Source organism: Perca flavescens, chromosome 19 (assembly GCF_004354835.1).
Source record: "Perca flavescens isolate YP-PL-M2 chromosome 19, PFLA_1.0, whole genome shotgun sequence".
Classification (NCBI taxonomy): Eukaryota; Metazoa; Chordata; class Actinopteri; order Perciformes; family Percidae; genus Perca; species Perca flavescens.
Window position 1 is genome coordinate 23,954,564 of NC_041349.1, and position 17,511 is coordinate 23,972,074.

The 17,511-nt window shown below is 42.1% G+C and overlaps 1 protein-coding gene across 1 annotated transcript in view; it reads right to left on the reverse strand.

Annotated features, from left to right (window-relative positions):
• The window catches only part of LOC114545853 (semaphorin-4F-like), a 52,224-nt gene that overhangs the window by 1,563 nt on the left and 33,150 nt on the right, over nt 1-17,511 (reverse strand). Inside the window, exons 2-7 of the mRNA XM_028564409.1 lie at nt 6,011-6,153; nt 4,975-5,034; nt 1,689-1,787; nt 861-972; nt 617-736; nt 26-180 (exon numbers count right to left, since the gene is read on the reverse strand). Of these exons, the coding sequence (XP_028420210.1) occupies nt 26-180; nt 617-736; nt 861-972; nt 1,689-1,787; nt 4,975-5,034; nt 6,011-6,153 (689 nt within the window). The remainder of the gene's footprint in view (nt 1-25; nt 181-616; nt 737-860; nt 973-1,688; nt 1,788-4,974; nt 5,035-6,010; nt 6,154-17,511) is intronic.

Consider the following 17,511-nt stretch of genomic DNA (forward strand, 5'->3'; position numbering starts at 1 on the left):
TGATTCAATCATGACGATGGGTTACCTTGCAGACTCGTGCCACCCTGGGCACTTTGACTTTGGTGTAGAGATCATACTCTTTGGCCACCTCAGTGAAGAAGAAGTAGATTTTGTCATCGTCTCCTGTCGGGTTGCTGTCTGCAGACTGCTCTATGAAGGCTGAGCTCACAAACTCTGGGTCTGAGAAAGACACACACACACACACACACACACAAACAATTTGACTTTTTGTGGGAGAGTATGACCATGGTCACTGTAAGTGAAAGTGTGTTTGTGTCTTTGCGTGTCAACATACAGTACAGGCCAAAAGTTTGGACACACCTTCTCATTCAATGTGTTTCTTTATTTTCATGACTATTTACATTGTAGATTTTCACTGAAGGCATCAAAACTATGAATGAACACATATGGAATTATGTACTTAACAAAAAAGTGTGAAATAACTGAAAACATGTCTTATATTTTAGATTCCAGTGAGAATCTACAATGTAAATAGTCATGAAAATAAAAAGGAAACGCATTGAATGAGAAGGTGTGTCCAAACCTTTGGCCTGTACTGTATGTGCATATGGGGGATTAGTGAGTGAGTATGTGCAAGCGCGAATGTGTGTCTCACCACTCAGCCAGTTGATGGATCGCTCGGTTCGGATGCGGTCCTGCTCAGCGCCCGTTGCCCGGGAGATGTCAAAAAGCGTTCCCAGGAAGTTACTGGTGGCTGCTGTGTATAGGGTACCAGCTAGACAAAAGAAAGAGAGAGAAGTTAGAACCTTGGATCAGGCTGAAATTCTGATCAACCAGACAACAAACACACAAGCAGATTAATCAGTCCACTAGTCAAACATTCAGTGGTTCTGTCCCACCTGCCATAACAGCTGTGTAGTGCTGACTGGGCTCAAAGGGACACTTGCCCTTCCCCGTCTCCATCTTCACTCCTCCATCCTCGGCTTTCTCCAGGGTGAAGGAGGAGAGCTCCTGCAGGAAGAAAGAGAAGAAGCTAGAACTACAACGGCAACACTGAATTGCCAAATAAATAAAATGTTAATTATGTTAATTACTCTTTTTTTCAAGCTGTCTCGCTCGTGTTTTATTATCCTCTAAATGAATTACAGTGAAAAAATCTTTAGTTTCAATTTGATCTCTAAGGGTTACACTATAATTATGCTCTTTTCTGCTTTTATGCTAAAAGCTATAGTAACTTCAGTGTTTAAAGTACCTTCTAGAAAATGTCCCTTACAGTACAGAGAAAAAGTGTTTGAGTGGAGTCTGAAAAAGTTTAAATGTTAAATAATGCACTTCAGTGGTGGGATAACTGTGTGTGTGTGGGTGGGTGTGTGTGTGTGTGTGTGTGTGTGTGTGTGTGTGTGTGTGTGTGTGGGGGGGTGTCTGTGTGGGGGTGTGTGTCCTGCCTGTCCCTTTGGTGAGGGACTTGGGGTGTGAATGAGTGTGGGAACTTGTCACAGAGATTCATTTGCAGATCTTAATGCTCATACTGTAGGTGCAAACACACACACAGACACATTTACAAGGACACACATGCAAGCAAACACACACCAGTTTGGTATTATAGTGCGCTGCAGCTGTGTGTGTGCAGTGGTGTGATAAATCTTCAGGCATAGATCTGTCCTAACAGGAGGAAGGTGCCACACACACACACACACACACACACACACACACACACACACACTAACCAGGAAGGCACACTGGGGGTCGAAGGCATAGGTGCCACACACGTAGATGCGTCCGTCGCCCAGGAACTCCAGCAGACGGATGTAGTTGTTGCAGTCGACCTACAGGGGGAGATAAACGCCCAGATATTAAAACAAGCCAAAAGAGTTTTTACCACCAGGTTCAATTTTAGAAATTAGGAAGAATTTCTTTTACTCGCTAATTAGTATCCATTTAAATATTTTGCATTAGGTGATCAATGCTCTGGCTCAGCTTCAATATCATAAAACATTTTAAATATGTAAAAGAGGAGGTTCACTTACAGTTAAAATGATTAGATGGATACATGATAAAATATGCAATGGTCTAAAATATATACCAGCATTATTTATTTAAATTGATATTGTGACTACGAGTTTTAGAACCAAAATCAGAACAGAAGTGGTGCTATATTAACCACAGTGAGGTTGTGGAGAAAGGTTGGAGTGGATTCTGAGAACAGATGGATTATCAATGATTCTGATTGGAAATTGGAGACCCCCACTGATGGGAGAGACACTTGAGACCCCCATTGTTACCAGCAGAGACCATCCATACTAACTCATGCTAACATGCAAGCTGAAACTTAAGACCACTAATTTTCATACATTAATAATACACAAAAAAACACATTTGTGCCCCTTTGTAGATCCCTTTCTTTACACGCGCATATATTCAGTTCACAGCTATAATGGAAAAACACCCCCAACGTTCCTTCCCAGTTGCTCTGAAACCATGACGCAGGCAGAATTCAGTAAGCTTGTGTGTGTGTGTGTGTGTGTGTGTGTGTGTGTGTGTGTGTGTGTGTGTGTGTGTTTGTGTGTCTATGCGTGCCATCTTGGGTGAGCTCCAGGCCTGAGTCACCTCCGCCACAGGGACCTGATCCTCTCTGATGCCCAGATCATGTCACCCAAATCAGCCCCCACCACCCCACCACCAGCCTGTCCCGAGAGACGGACGGAGAGCCAGAGAGAGAGACAGAGAGAGAGAGAGAGAGAGAGCTCAGGCTGGCAACAATGGGATCATCTTGGGATTAGCTATTTCATTGGTCCAAATTAACCTCATTCGTACTAATAAGCTTCATTCACAATCTGGCATGGGGTGAATCCAATGGCTCTATTCTGTTCTATTCTATTCTATTTTAATGTGTTGGAGATAATAATAGAACTCATTATGTTTTATAATGTTAAAAGGTGGCTTTTCCTCCAAGAGGGTTGTTACTATATTACCATAACACACATCTGTATTTTTATTTTCAGACATAACGTTGCGTTTTTCTTAAAGCTGCTATAATTAATATTTTCATATTATGAATGGATCAAATGACTACATGTAAAGTAAAAAGTGCTGTCCATAGTGACAAACCCCTCAGTTTTACGTGGCCTTTTTTAGCGTAGAATAACAACTCTGAACGATTCTGTTACTCTGTTTCTGCTGGATGTGTCACTGATTGGACTGGTCCAACATGAATAAATAAATAAGGACCATGTCTACAGAACAGGACAGATTAGAAACAATAAAAATAAATATAAAAAAATATTGCATACTTATCGCTTAACACTTTCGATATAATATTGTGCAACGTGATATCGCGATAATGATATTGAGTCGATATACACCCCTAGTGTCAATCAAGTGTTTACAGCTTGTTGCACTGCCACTAAGTGGCCAAAGAAATCAATGAATGCAGGTCTTAAGTATGTAAACTTTAGATTAATAGTAAAAAGTGCAGGTGAATGAGCTCCTTTCTTTGTTTATGTTGTCATAATGCTGACCGATGTTCTGTCTGTTAACGTCCACAGTGTCTTTCTATACCACAGTGAAATTGTCAGCATTCATTTCCCTGAGAGTGCAAAAGCAAATCTTGGCCTGTGTGTCAATCAGTCCAAGCCTATTACCCTCATGTAACATTTCAAGTGTTGAAAGACAACCAACCTGTGTGTCTTCTATGACAGGAAAACAACTCTCCAGTCAACACCATATAATAATCACTGGTGAGTCAATTGTTTGTTCTGTCTTATGATAAAATGTTGACATTAAATTCCAGTCTCTCTGCGTCAACTTCAAGGTAGTTTCTTGTTGAGCCTATTGTCTTGCCTCTCTAATCTAATGTCTTATCTCCTGCACTGCATTCTCTCTTGGTCTTGCATCAACTCTCCTCATCCTTCACTCCTATCTATCATTCTTCCCCTTCCTGTTTCCTTCCCTATCGCCTTCTTCTTAATCTTTCAGACTCACATGTAATCTTGTAATCAAAATCTTCTCAAAAAAAAAACACAACCCCTTCTCTTCCCTGCCTTTATCGGTCGTTGACCCCACCATCAGCTTTGTTTATCTTTTGATTTGTGGACTAAAGGCTTTTTTCAGGCATTTTTCGAGAGTAATCCGGTCATTAGAGGGCTACGTTATGATGCTCTATATCAGCCTGGTACTGCCCGGTAAACTGTAGAACCAATGGATCACTAAGACATTACTCAACACACATAGTTCAAGTGTACAGTTAGATTACTGAGAGCAGTTTGGTTCATGTCCTATTGTAGTCTAAGAATAATGAGATGTACAGCTTGAGTGTACAGTACGCTCTATTTAATCTGTTTCCATAGACTGTTACTGGGCATCTGTGACTTCACATACACCACTCTAAACTCATTTTGTACACACACACACACACACACACACACACACACACACACACACACACACACACACACACACACACACACACACACACACCCCTGACGAGGTTTTGGCACAAGTCCCAGAACTTCCCATCCAATGCCTAACAGCACGGACTTGACACACACACACACACACACACACACACACACACACACACACACACACACACACACACACACTAACACACATGTCCATGCTGGAGCACAAAATATAGGCCCATGAAATCACACATTTCCAATCTCTGAGGCCACTTAAATGTCTGAAAGTTTAGCAACAATTTTAGTACAATGTGCATATATAATTTAAGATTCAGTAACTAAATCTCAAGATTCACATTTGACGAACTACAAATTTGAGTGAGATTTTGAATACTACAGAGGCTCAGTGTCGGTTCAGGACATTTAAATGCTGCAAAGTAATTTATCTAGGCACCACTGAGCCAAACCACCTGTTCCGGCATCATGTTAAAAGAAGATGGCGTGTGAGGGGAGAGAACACACACACACACACACACACACACACACACACACACACACACACACACACACACACACACACACACACACACACACACACACACACAGCTCTCACCTCTGTCTTTCCCTTTGCCACACAAGACCTCCTCTTTTCCTCCGGCACATCCCAAACAATCTGGAACAAGAGTAAAGAGAGACAGAGAGTTTTAGATAAGTCATTAGCCACTTGCTTATCAGTAGCTGATTAGTAGTCATGCTCTTTTATTTTCACCAATATATTAGTCAAATAGCAATGAACAACAATTAACAGTAAAATGCATTTACGGTTAATCACCCAGGGAGTCCTAACCTCTGCAAACACTACTCTAAAATCTGAAAATTGGCCCTGCAAACTATAAATGCAAATTATAAATCTAATTAATTGCTCTTCGGCCCTGGACCAATTTCTATAGAAATGTGCTCATCATTTTTATTTTTTATTCTTGTGACAGAGAGAGAAACTCATAAGTTGTTGGTAAATTATACAAATGACATCCAAAGGCCAGTCTGAGCCTTACTACTTTGTTTATTCTCCCTACCAGTATTGATAGTAACCCTTAAAGGAATACTTTAAGGGCTTAAAGGAATACTTAAAGATGCTGGGAATGTGCTTTTGTGAATGTGAATGTGCTTATTCATTTTCTTGCAGAGAGATGAAAAAAATGGATACCTCTCTCATGTTTGTACGTTAAGTAGGAAGCCACAGCCAAGAGATAGTTAGCTTAGCTTAGCATAGCATAGACTGGAGGTTAGGAAGCAGGGGGAAACAGAGAGTGAGCCTGGCTTTGTCCAAATGTTTAAAGAACAAAACAAATATCAGCACCTCCAAAGCTAGCTAATGTAGATATTGCCAGCTGACTCAGGTAATGATCTGTTCATGTAACTCTTGAGAAGAAAGTGAATACTGGTACATGCATTTCCTTAAATGGCTAATGGTTGTTCCTTTAACTCTCTGTTCCTAGCTGGTTTAATCTAATGAGTAGTTAGATAATGATCCTCCAAATCAGTTTATTTAGAAAATCAATACTGTGTTAATAATACATTGAGACAAATATAATGAATAATGACTCCACACACACACACACACACACACACACACACACCCTTCCTACCTTTCGTGGTTGGTTCAGCTTTTTGGTGTCCACAGCCAGTATGGCATCCCTGGCACCCAGGAACAGCATACCTGTTGACTCGTCCAGTAGGAAGGTGCTGAAGTTGGCCACATCATGGAGCTTATCCGGACCAAGAATGGTGTCTGTGGACCGAGAGAGAGAGAGAGAGAGAGAGAGAGAGAGAGAGAGAGAGAGAGAGAGAGAGTGCTGCTGTCAATCATCCCACAATGATTCTAAAAGATGCACTCAGAGGGCCAGAAGCAGCTGAGGTTTGTGTACATGTAAAACTAAATGGTTGACAGGATTAGATGACTTAATCAAACACCATATTCACAGCAAGAGGTTTGAAGAGATAAAGAGATGAAGGATGGAGGGATAAGAGATGAGAGTAACCCTTGTTTCACCCTGCCCTCTCACACAATCAGAGCTTCAGATCAACTTCTTTGAATCCTCTAAGTCCTTATTTTTTGTGATTTTTTTCTCTTTTCCTTTTTTAGCAGTCACGTTTCTCTTCTTTTTCTATCTCCTTTATTCTTCAAATTTTCATCTAGGCTTCTATCTATTTGCCTCTATTTTAAGGCAGGTCTACTAGTTTCCTAGTACACAGTATGTTGATTCAGAGTCAAATCCACTGCTGAGGAGAAATACAATAAACTGAATTATGCATAATCATGATATATAATAAATAATGCATTCATCTTTTACATAATACATGGTGTAATCTCAGATATATTTGTCTTTTTAATCTCAAAATTGTCCCATGAATCCAATCCCAAACGCTTTTGTGTTCTAGCTCTTATTCCTCTCTCCATCCTACTCAATCCTGCTCCATCATCCACTACAGGACAAAGTGTGTGTGTGTGTGTGTGTGTGTGTGTGTGTGTGTGTTCATGTCCCAGCTGCTGGGAGGAAAGAGCACAGCTGTGTACTGAACTTCTTTGGAGTGTGGGTTTGTGTGTGTGTGTGTGTGTGTGTGTGTGTGTGTGTGTGTGTGTGTGTGTGTGTGTGTGTGTGTGTTTGTGAAGAATTTAGCAGTTTTATGAAGTCCTACAACGCTGACCTTTGTTGATCCTCATAAAAAAGGAAAGGTTCAGACACACACACACATACACACACGCACACACACACACGCACACACGCACACACACACACACACACACTACAAAGAAAGGAACTCACTGCCACAGATTAAGTCATTAAGGGAAAGATTAAAGACTGCTAATGAATAAAGCCTGTGATGTTAATTTTACCTCAAACAGACCGACAAGAGCAAAAGAATAAATGACATATTCCTCATTACACACATTACTCAGTGTATTTCGCAATCAAACACTTAATGAAACATGACTTATGACAATAACAAAGCCTACACCCCTGTTTGTGCAAACACAGCAGACTCACAACATGATACTATGTTAATCATCAATTACATGTGTCGAAACATTTTGTATTTAATGTGCTAAGAAAGCACGTGGCTGGTGAAAAACGACCAACATCTGATAGCTAGAGCTACACCGATATTAGCGTATTGCTGATATATCTGTATCCGTGTATACGTACATGTCGATCGATTATCGATTAGTTAGACTCCAGAAGATACAGTAGGCAACAAGTTTATTTTTCAGCGGAAAATGTCCCGCTCTGTACAGATCATAGCCACGACTCAATAGCGTTATCACAACTTTGTTTTCTTGTGTTTATGAAAATATATATATAAAATAAAAAATGACATCATTGGTAAGAGGACTGCATTCTTTTTTCTTTCAAGGTTTACCTAGTTTTTTCTTCAGATGTTTTAACCTTTATCTCCTAAGTAGCGTATCATCCATAAAGACAGACTCGGCTCTAGGCATCGAACAGATTAAACAGGTAGGAGAAGAAAGAGCATTTCTCTCCGTAATTGGTTTTTTTATTTTTTATATTTATATTATTATTATTTTGCAGGTAGAGGTGAGGAGGAGACAGTGTAACACATGAATAAAGGAGTGTGTTCAACAGTAAAAGAGAAAGGAAAAGGAGTTAGATGTCAGTTCAAACAAGATGAAAACAACAATTATTTTATTTACCTTCATCAAGATAAAAACAGGAAGACAATAATTACTATAAGAACTTGATACATCTCCCAAATTACATGAAAGAAAATATAGTTTGAGGGAAATCCTTTGAGGAACATGACTCCCAATTTAGCAGCTGTCGACTGAAAGATTTAAACTAGTCTGATCATCCTTTGTTCCCGTTATGGTGGATGGAACTCAGAGTACCATATCAGAACATCCTGATAAATAACCCTCGCCGTTGACATGGTTTTCCACTTAGAGCCAGTCTGTGTTGTTCTGTGAAATGAAAAAAAAAGACCCCAACACAATGACATCTGCCTGTAACTGAATCACAAGACATTTTATCTCCCCCTGACTCCCTCATCCAGTCAGTCTGTGTCTGTTTCCCGTAACATTTCACATGAATGTCATTTCTCATTCACTAAGGAGCCATCTGTTCAGCTAAAAGCCTCCAGGCAGTTAAATAGCAAGCCACACTCTCTGATTTGCTCGCTGAGGGCCTGCACTTCCTGAAAATCAGCCAATGTGAGGAGAAGGGAGATCGCAGTCTGTTGAAGCAGATGAATACGACAGACAGAGGTTGGCGCACGCATACTGTACACACACATTTGTTTTAACTGTTCCTCAAATACAACAAAGCTGCTGATCTGATGTGCGCATCTGCAAAGTTTTGTTCCGTGTTGCCCTTAATTAAAAGTTTTTGTAGTTTTCCATTTTCACACCCTGGGCTAATAAAGTAAACACTTCCCTCCTCAATCTGTCAATCAAAGCTGACTTCAAATGAAAGCTGAAGGAGCTGAGAAGGGAGGCAATGAAACATTACAGACCTCCGCATCTCATTCTCTCTGTCTCCTTCTTTTTCATACTTTTGTCACCTCTCGTTATCTGCTCTGTCATCCATCCATATTTTCATCACCCTGCAGCCTCACATTGCCAAAAGACACCACTTCTTCAAACTCACTTTACAGCAGTCTTTCTGCTGGCCTGACACACACACACACACACACACACACACACACACACATACACACACACACACACACACACACACCAAGGTAGACATGATTGTTAGTGACACAGGCCAAAGGCAAGGTCTGGAGAGATGTCCTTGTAAACTGGTCCTTTGGCGGCTGTGTAGGACCTGACCCCCCCCACCCCCCCACACCCCACACACACACACACACACACACACACACACACACACACACACACACACACACACACACACTAGTATGCACACAGTGCCTCCACCTGCTGGGCACCCTAATGTAGAGAGATGATTCCTAGAGCTACACCATCTGCCCTTGTCACACACAGTCACACACACACCTCTAACATCCAGACACACACTCAAAACAAAAAAAGGCCTGACACATGCCTCGAAAAGAAATATGTCATGACATTTTTTTTGTTTTTCATCTCCTGTTTGTCTTTTATCTTTATGATGACATATGTAGCTGTTTGTTAGTAGCACTTTATGAATGAATCTGATTTGACACTTGTCACAAGGGAAGAGAGGACACTCTGCAGGTTGGGTTAACGCCTCTCTTTGACAGCAGGGGCCCGCAGCTCACCACCACGTATCAAATATCACCTCCTGCCTGTGTGTCGTTGTGGTGTGCACATACAGAAGCCATTCATGTGTGATGTGTGTACCTGGAGATGTGCATGTCTGTTGGTAATGTTATCAAAAGGACACATGTTGCAACAAAGAAAAGGCAGGCCAGCTTTTTGTGTATATCTTTTTAAAATCCATGCACTGTGCTGCAGATTAAAGTAAATATGATGGTACTATTGTACACTAAATGAACAAAGATGAGAACTGTGTCTAATAAATCGGCCAGGGTTAAACCATGTTAACATGCTCTTTGTCTTTGGTAGCAAAACACTAAGATGACCCAGTCTACTGTACATATTTTTATGTTTTTTGTCTCATTTTTGGATGGCAGGGGAACCTGGTGTTAGGACGGTCGTGTACAGAGCTTCATCAGTGTGTCAGCTGCCTGCTGTGGCTGAAAAGGAGGATCCTGAGAGCGCTGAGACTGAACTACAACACTAGTGTGGGGGCCGGAAACCTAAACAATGCGCTGAAGGATGCTAAAAATCTCTGTAAAACTGAGGGCAACTGAAGGTTTGGGTGATAATCTAGTCTCATTCGTCACTACAAGCGACCCATTCCACATCCAGACAACTCAATAAAAACATTTGGAACAAAATGAAAAAACGAACATCCCACACAGACCTTAAAGTGCTTTATACATGCTGTGACATAACATATATATAGCTGGGACAATAGACAAAACACAGGATTAAACAGAAAATGAGGAACTACGTGTTAAAAATGATCCGGTGTCTAGAAAACCTGCCGACCTCATACATGCTGAAAAAGAAAAAAATCACACCGAGGGTATAATTTTAAAAAGCGACTGGTGTCAGTATAAATGAATAAGTAGTCCTAAAATACAAAATCCTCTCCCCTGCCATGAATCATTCATTCATTATACATTAAACATGACTGAGAGGCAGCCAGGGAGAGAGACCAACAGAGTGTGTGTGTGTGTGTGTGTGTGTGTGTGTGTGTGTGTGTGTGTGTGTGTGTGGCATGTCCATTAAGGGTTTAATAAACTGACTTTTGCTCTGGGGGGCCAACCCCTGGTCTCTAGCTGCAGGGCATTGTGGGATGGGACCAACCAGGAAGTGATAAATTATACACCTCCCTCCTCCAAATGTCAATCAAAACTGACGGGATGGAGAGAAGAGATGCAGAGAGGCACACACATGCTCCTGCTCCAACAGTCTCTTAACACACACACACACACACACACACACACACACACACACACACACACACACACACACACACACACACACACACACACACACACACACACAGCCCCTACAGTGAGACAGGACACAGCTGCATGGTCAACACAGTCCCACACACTGCAGAAACACACATTTATAGCGCTTCGTATCATCCACTCAGCTCAATGCCGTTTCCCATCTGTTTCCTCTGAATTGTTCCGTCAGACAGATGTACTCCACAGGTTAAAGAACACACCAGCTTTGGCAGATTGTCCTATTAGACAGCATACCCATTAGTGAGCTCCCCTGCACCACACTTACACTTTAGCATGCATTATAATGAGTGATAGCAGACAACTAGCATCATCCAAAGAGACAACCCTCCTGTCAGTTAAACACATGTGTAAAGCTTAACTGTGGGATTTTTAAACAAAAAAGACCCACAAAAAAAAATGGCAAGGCTGATCTCAAGATTGTTTTTGTACTGCAGGTGAACAAGCACATATTCTTCCCCTGTGCAATTGTTTTTTACACTTTGTCTATCATATTTCATATACATTATACTTTTCTTCCTATGTAAAACATGACTGAACAGTTGTTATTTTCTTACTTTATTGATAGAAGCTATGGTTTTGTGTCTTGTGTCTTGTCTTATTTTTGAGACTCTGCAGCCGAGCTAACTTAACTGTTCTTCCTTACATACTGTCCCCACTGTTCATGGGCGTAATTGCATCTTGAGCATGGTTACAGTAAAAGCATGTACGTCCTCTGTATAATCACTAAAAATAAAGGCCCAGTAGCAATATATTTAGAGAATGAAATTGACTTCCACTAAATATGTTCTGTCAGCTGCACAGACATGGTTGAATATATTATAAACAGTAGCTTAATTTGAATATAATTTACAACAAATACAATGCCTGTTCCAGCATCCAGACAATGAAAATGTCTTTTTTGTGGTTCATTGTCTTTGCTTTGATTAATGACATAAGTCAGCTATTCAAGCGTATCCTGTTTCTAGAGTGTGTTAAAGCAAGAGGGAGGCAGAACGTTCAGAATGTGAACATAAAATACAAAAATAAAGATAAGTAGCTTGGCCTGCATCTGCTGTTTAGACAAAATATCTTCTTCCTAACCTTGGTTTGACAAAACATCAGCGTCTCATTTTTGTGACAGAGATAGAAAGAGAGAGAGCGGGCAAAAGACAAGCCTCCCTTTGTAGTGGTCACAGTCAATTTCAGCCTTGTTTCAGTCAATGAACGGGCCAAACAAAAGCCTCAGAGCATCAAAGCCGTGTGCTCATTAGATCGACGGAGAAACTGGTCCTCGTTAAGCTCCTGTTAGCATCAGTCTCTACTGAATGCGAGACTGCTGAATGCTACAAAGGCTGAAACATCTGTGTGACATTATTTTATGTATGGACACTTGAAGTTGAAAGGTTAATTTCATTAAAGTGTTTGCAGCTGTGGCTTGGTTCATTTACTTGTAGAGTAATCGTGTTACAGTGAGGAATATCCAAAGATTTTGTTTGAAATCTATATTGTGTTGTCAGTTAGAGCAATCAGGTCTCAATAGGAGAAGCATTACACTAGACCACAAGATGAAAATCAGCGACACATTTTTACGTGGATGCACCAATGTCACAGCTAAATGATGAACAAACTTATTTAAGATAACAGATATATCACAGCATACCAAACAAACTGAACTAACAACAAAGTCGCTCTTAACTCACAGCTGAGTACACACACACACGTTAGAGAGTCTTGTAGCATGGTCCTTCTAACAGCTTATTTTTCCTTTCCGTTGGATTTATTAGGGCCGTGGTAAAGGATTGCCTATGTGCCAGTGTGTCTGCAAATTCCATCAAGTCAAATGTAATAGTTTGTAAAAACCTTATGGTTACTTTAATGAAATATAAAACCAATTTTGCCCCTGAAATGAATTTCTAAATGAAAAACCAGTTTGTCCTATCAGAGTTGAGTGTCACTGTGTGCGTGACTGAGACGATTTCTCACAAGAAAATCAATATACTGAGAAACAACACAATTTCAAGGACCTTTAAAAGCGAATTTTAAGAGTTTTAAGAGTTGTGTTCGACAACACTGAAGGTGGCTTTTCATTTAAAGGAACACGCCGACTTATTGGGACTTTGTCTTATTCACCGTAACCCCCGGAGTTAGATAAGTCGATACATACCCTTTTCATCTCCGTGCGGAGTGATATGCTTGCAGCAAGCCTGTCTGGGAATATAGTTCCTGGTTTGTTTACTGTTAGAAGATGGCTGTGTCTCATGTTACGTTGTTTTTTGTACACGCTGTGACTATACAAATCACAACATGTAAATAGGAACATGTTGGCGTTATTTTGTCACTTTTGTCACAATTGGGAGCAGTAGGCTAGTTGGAACCAGTTACCTGCAGGATCGGTGCTAGGCTAAGCTAATGCTGGAACCGTCAGGCAGCGTTACAGCACGCACGGAGATGAGAAGGGTATGTATCGACTTGTCTTACTCTGGGGGTTACGGTGAATAAGCTAAATTCCCAATAAGTTGGCGTGTTCCTTTAAGTGATTCGTTAAGAATGTTTGAGGAAGTGTAGAGATGCTGGTACACTAGTTGAAAAGTTGTATTCAATGTGAGACCTACTGGGAGTGGCAACAGACGCTATGATATAATAGGGTACCACTTCCTAATAAGACACCCTTTACAAAGTGTTTATAATAAGTAGGTTATGGCTTTGTGAATTTTTTGCTTTAAATATATATTAGAAACAATTAACAAGAATAAGTTTTGGGATGCAGGTTGTGAAAAATATCCTTGGCTTGGGGCTTATCCTTTCAGTTTGGTAATAATTCAGTACTTCAATTCAAGGATTTTAGTCAATTTGAGTGGTCTGCTCTGTGAAATTAAGCTGCTTAAAAGACAAAGCAAGTGTAGAGGAGGATAAACATGGATTTTTCACAACCTGGCAACCCATGTATTTCCTATAAATGGCTTAAAATGTATAGATAAAGCACTCATAAATGATGTATCACGCATTAATAAAGCCTTTCATAAAGAAAGGGACTTTCGATAAAGTGGTACCCACATCATGGCGCATAGATTCAGAGGTGAAGAGATCAAAACCACCAAATGAAATGTCCTGAGGGAAGTGGAGGATTATCCAGTACAGGTTGGGAGAGGAGAAAAGGGAACGACTGGAGGAAGGAAATAAGGCATCAGAAAGTAAATGATACAAGGACGCAGGGAGAGGCTGAAGTAAAGATGTAGGGGGCATCTTTGGATGGAGGAGGAAGAGGAGGTGGAGTAGGTCCAAGGTTGCAGTGGCTGATTGCCCACCTTATCACTTAATGTTCCGCTTTGCTGCTGCTGCTGCTGCTGCTGCTTCTTCTTCTTCTGTCTTCTCATTGTTCCCTGTTTCCTCCTGCGGTGTGTGTTTGTATTTGGATGATATTAGATGAATAGAGTATGATAATAATAATTCTGAAAAACCTTTGTGTGAATCTACATAGCTATACCTCCAATTCTCACACCCCCTTCTCCCAGTTTCCAACTTCACACTACAATCTACCCTAATTTGTCTACCACCTCCAAACTGACCCTCACTCTCTCTCTCTCTCTCTCTCTCTCTCTCTCTCTCTCTCTGTCCCTCTCTCTCGCTCTCGCTGTCTCTCTCACTGGCTCTGGGTGATAAGCAGTAGCACTACTAATCAGGCTTGCCCTAAATTCGCCCATGCCCTGCAGGATTAGCAAGTGTGTGTGTGTGTGTGTGTGTGTGTGTGTGTGTGTGAGCGGTGTGTGTTGGTTTAGACGCTGGTGCCTGCAGCATCCACCAGCCCTCACACATGAAGCGTGTGCACATATAGCGCAGTGTGTACGTGAGAGGGAGTTTCTGTATGAATGAGTCACTGAATCAACACAATCCTGTTATTTTTATCTTACTCTAAGTAAGACCGTACTGCTAGATGTAATAAAGCCATCCCGTTCCATGATCTAAATATCTCTGCATGCATGAATCTGTTAATATAAAGTAATATCAGGCCCATTAAAAAGGAGAAAGAAGAGGTTGTATTTAAAATAACAAAACTATCAGTAAATATGTCTGGAAACCTTTATTACTTTATAACAACATCTTTCACACAAAGGTACCCCTGGCTGGCTGTGTTTAGGTTCTGGCCGGTGGACTCAGACTAAACAGTGAGACAATCTGTGTCTCTATAAAGCCAAACTGAACAGGAGCAGCCATAACATCTGTTACAGTTGCTCTGTACCTTTTTACCTTGTGAACCCTTTAAATGAGGTAATACATACTTGTAAACCAGCATCACAGACTGTGGCCTTGATGTGCAGTTCCCCAAATCGTTTTCCTTCTGAACATGATTTTGGTGAAACAGAAATATTTGTCATCTTGTGATCTCACTGTTTCATCTCACTTTCAAAAAAAAAAAGGAAGTTCTGTACTAGAGTTCCTCTTCCACAGATTTATTTTTGTTCATTTCCTCTGGTGATGTCAACGTGTCCAAGTGGTTAATCTGAAAGATAATGTAAATTAGCTGAATGAGGTCATTGTCGACATCCACTCTGCTGAAGTGCAAGACAATGTATTGCTAGGCCTGCTATTCTGTGGTTGAGCCTGACCTTTGACCTCCCTGTGGAGGGATAAGAGAATTCCTCTACAGGGATCAATCACGTACAGTAGGTAGTGTTCATAGTGCTGAAAGCTTAAAAAAGGTGTGCATCACATCACACTCGCTTCCCCAGAGAATGAAGGAGGTATATTTTACAGCTTGTGTTCACGTCTTGCTACAGATGTTTTCCCTTGGGTAAAGGGTAAACAACCGGAAACCGAGCGAAAAAAGGAAAAGAAACCGAGAGGTAAACGGGCAGTAACAGCATTAGAGCGAGGTATCTGGGCAAAAACCAAATGGCGTGAGATTTACCCACTTGTGCCAACACCACAGGGACCTTTAAGCAAAAACACACACACACACAAACACACACACCTCTAAATTGTTTTTTTCGGTCCATGCTTAGTATTAGTTTCAGGCCAGTACATACTAGGGGTGCGAATCTTCACTGGTCTCACGATTCGAATACAATTATCCTGCCAACGATTCAAATCGACTGATATCACGATGCATCACAATGCGTCACCTCCTCAATATTATTATATATTGCTACACGTGGTTTTAATCAACAAATTCAAGCAGTCAGATATATATATGAGCTCCCCTTTTTATTGAATCTGCTCTTAAAAAAAGACACTTCCTGAATGTAGCAGAGTCTGAACACAGCAGAGAGCAGACTGGGGTGCAAGATGAATCGGCTCAATATCGTTATTGCGATATCACGTTGCACAATATTATATCGAAAGTCTCGCAATAAGTATGCATTATTTTGTTTATTTTGTGGAGCTCTGCGTCCCGTCCGTTGTCTGTGTGGCTTAGTTGTGTTTGATTTAGAGCCCTCTTGAAACGCTATAATCATCATTTCATTGGCCAGTTACTGTGCCACTTGCACATGTTAGTGCACGTCAGCGCACGGGGCCACTACGTGTCAAACCCTATGGAGCGTACCACGGGGCCACTACGTGACAAACCCTATGGAGCGTACCACGGGGCCACTACATGACAAACCCTATGGAGCGTACCACGGGTCCACTACGTGACAAACCCTATGGAGCGTACCACGGGGCCACTACGTGACAAACCCTATGGAGCGTACCACGGGTCCACTACGTGACAAACCCTATGGAGCGTACCACGGGTCCCCTACGTGACAAACCCTATGGAGCGTACCACGGGGCCACTACGTGACAAACCCTATGGGCGTACCACGGGGCCACTACGTGACAAACCCTATGGAGCGTACCACGGGGCCACTACGTGACAAACCCTATGGAGCGTACCACGGGGCCACTACGTGACAAACCCTATGGAGCGTACCACGGGGCCACTACGTGACAAACCCTATGGGCGTACCACGGGGCCACCACGTGACAAACCCTATGGAGCGTACCACGGGGCCACCACGTGACAAACCCTATGGGCGTACCACGGGTCCCCCACGTGACAAACCCTATGGAGCGTACCCACGGGCCACCACGTGACAAACCCTATGGGCGTACCACGGGTCCACTACGTGACAAACCCTATGGGCGTACCACGGGTCCACTACGTGAAAAACCCTATGGAGCGTACCCACGGGCCACCACGTGACAAACCCTATGGAGCGTACCGGGGCCACCACGTGACAAACCCTATGGAGCGTACCACGGGCCACCACGTGACAAACCCTATGGGGCGTACCACGGGTCCCCCACGTGACAAACCCTATGGGCGTACCACGGGGCCACCACGTGACAAACCCTATGGAGCGTACCACGGGTCCACTACGTGACAAACCCTATGGAGCGTACCACGGGGCCACTACGTGACAAACCCTATGGAGCGTACCACGGGTCCCCTACGTGACAAACCCTATGGAGCGTACCACGGGGCCACTACGTGACAAACCCTATGGAGCGTACCACGGGTCCACTACGTGAAAAACCCTATGGAGCGTACCACGGGGCCACTACGTGACAAACCCTATGGAGCGTACCACGTGTGTGCATATTTCAACAGAGTGACAGTGTA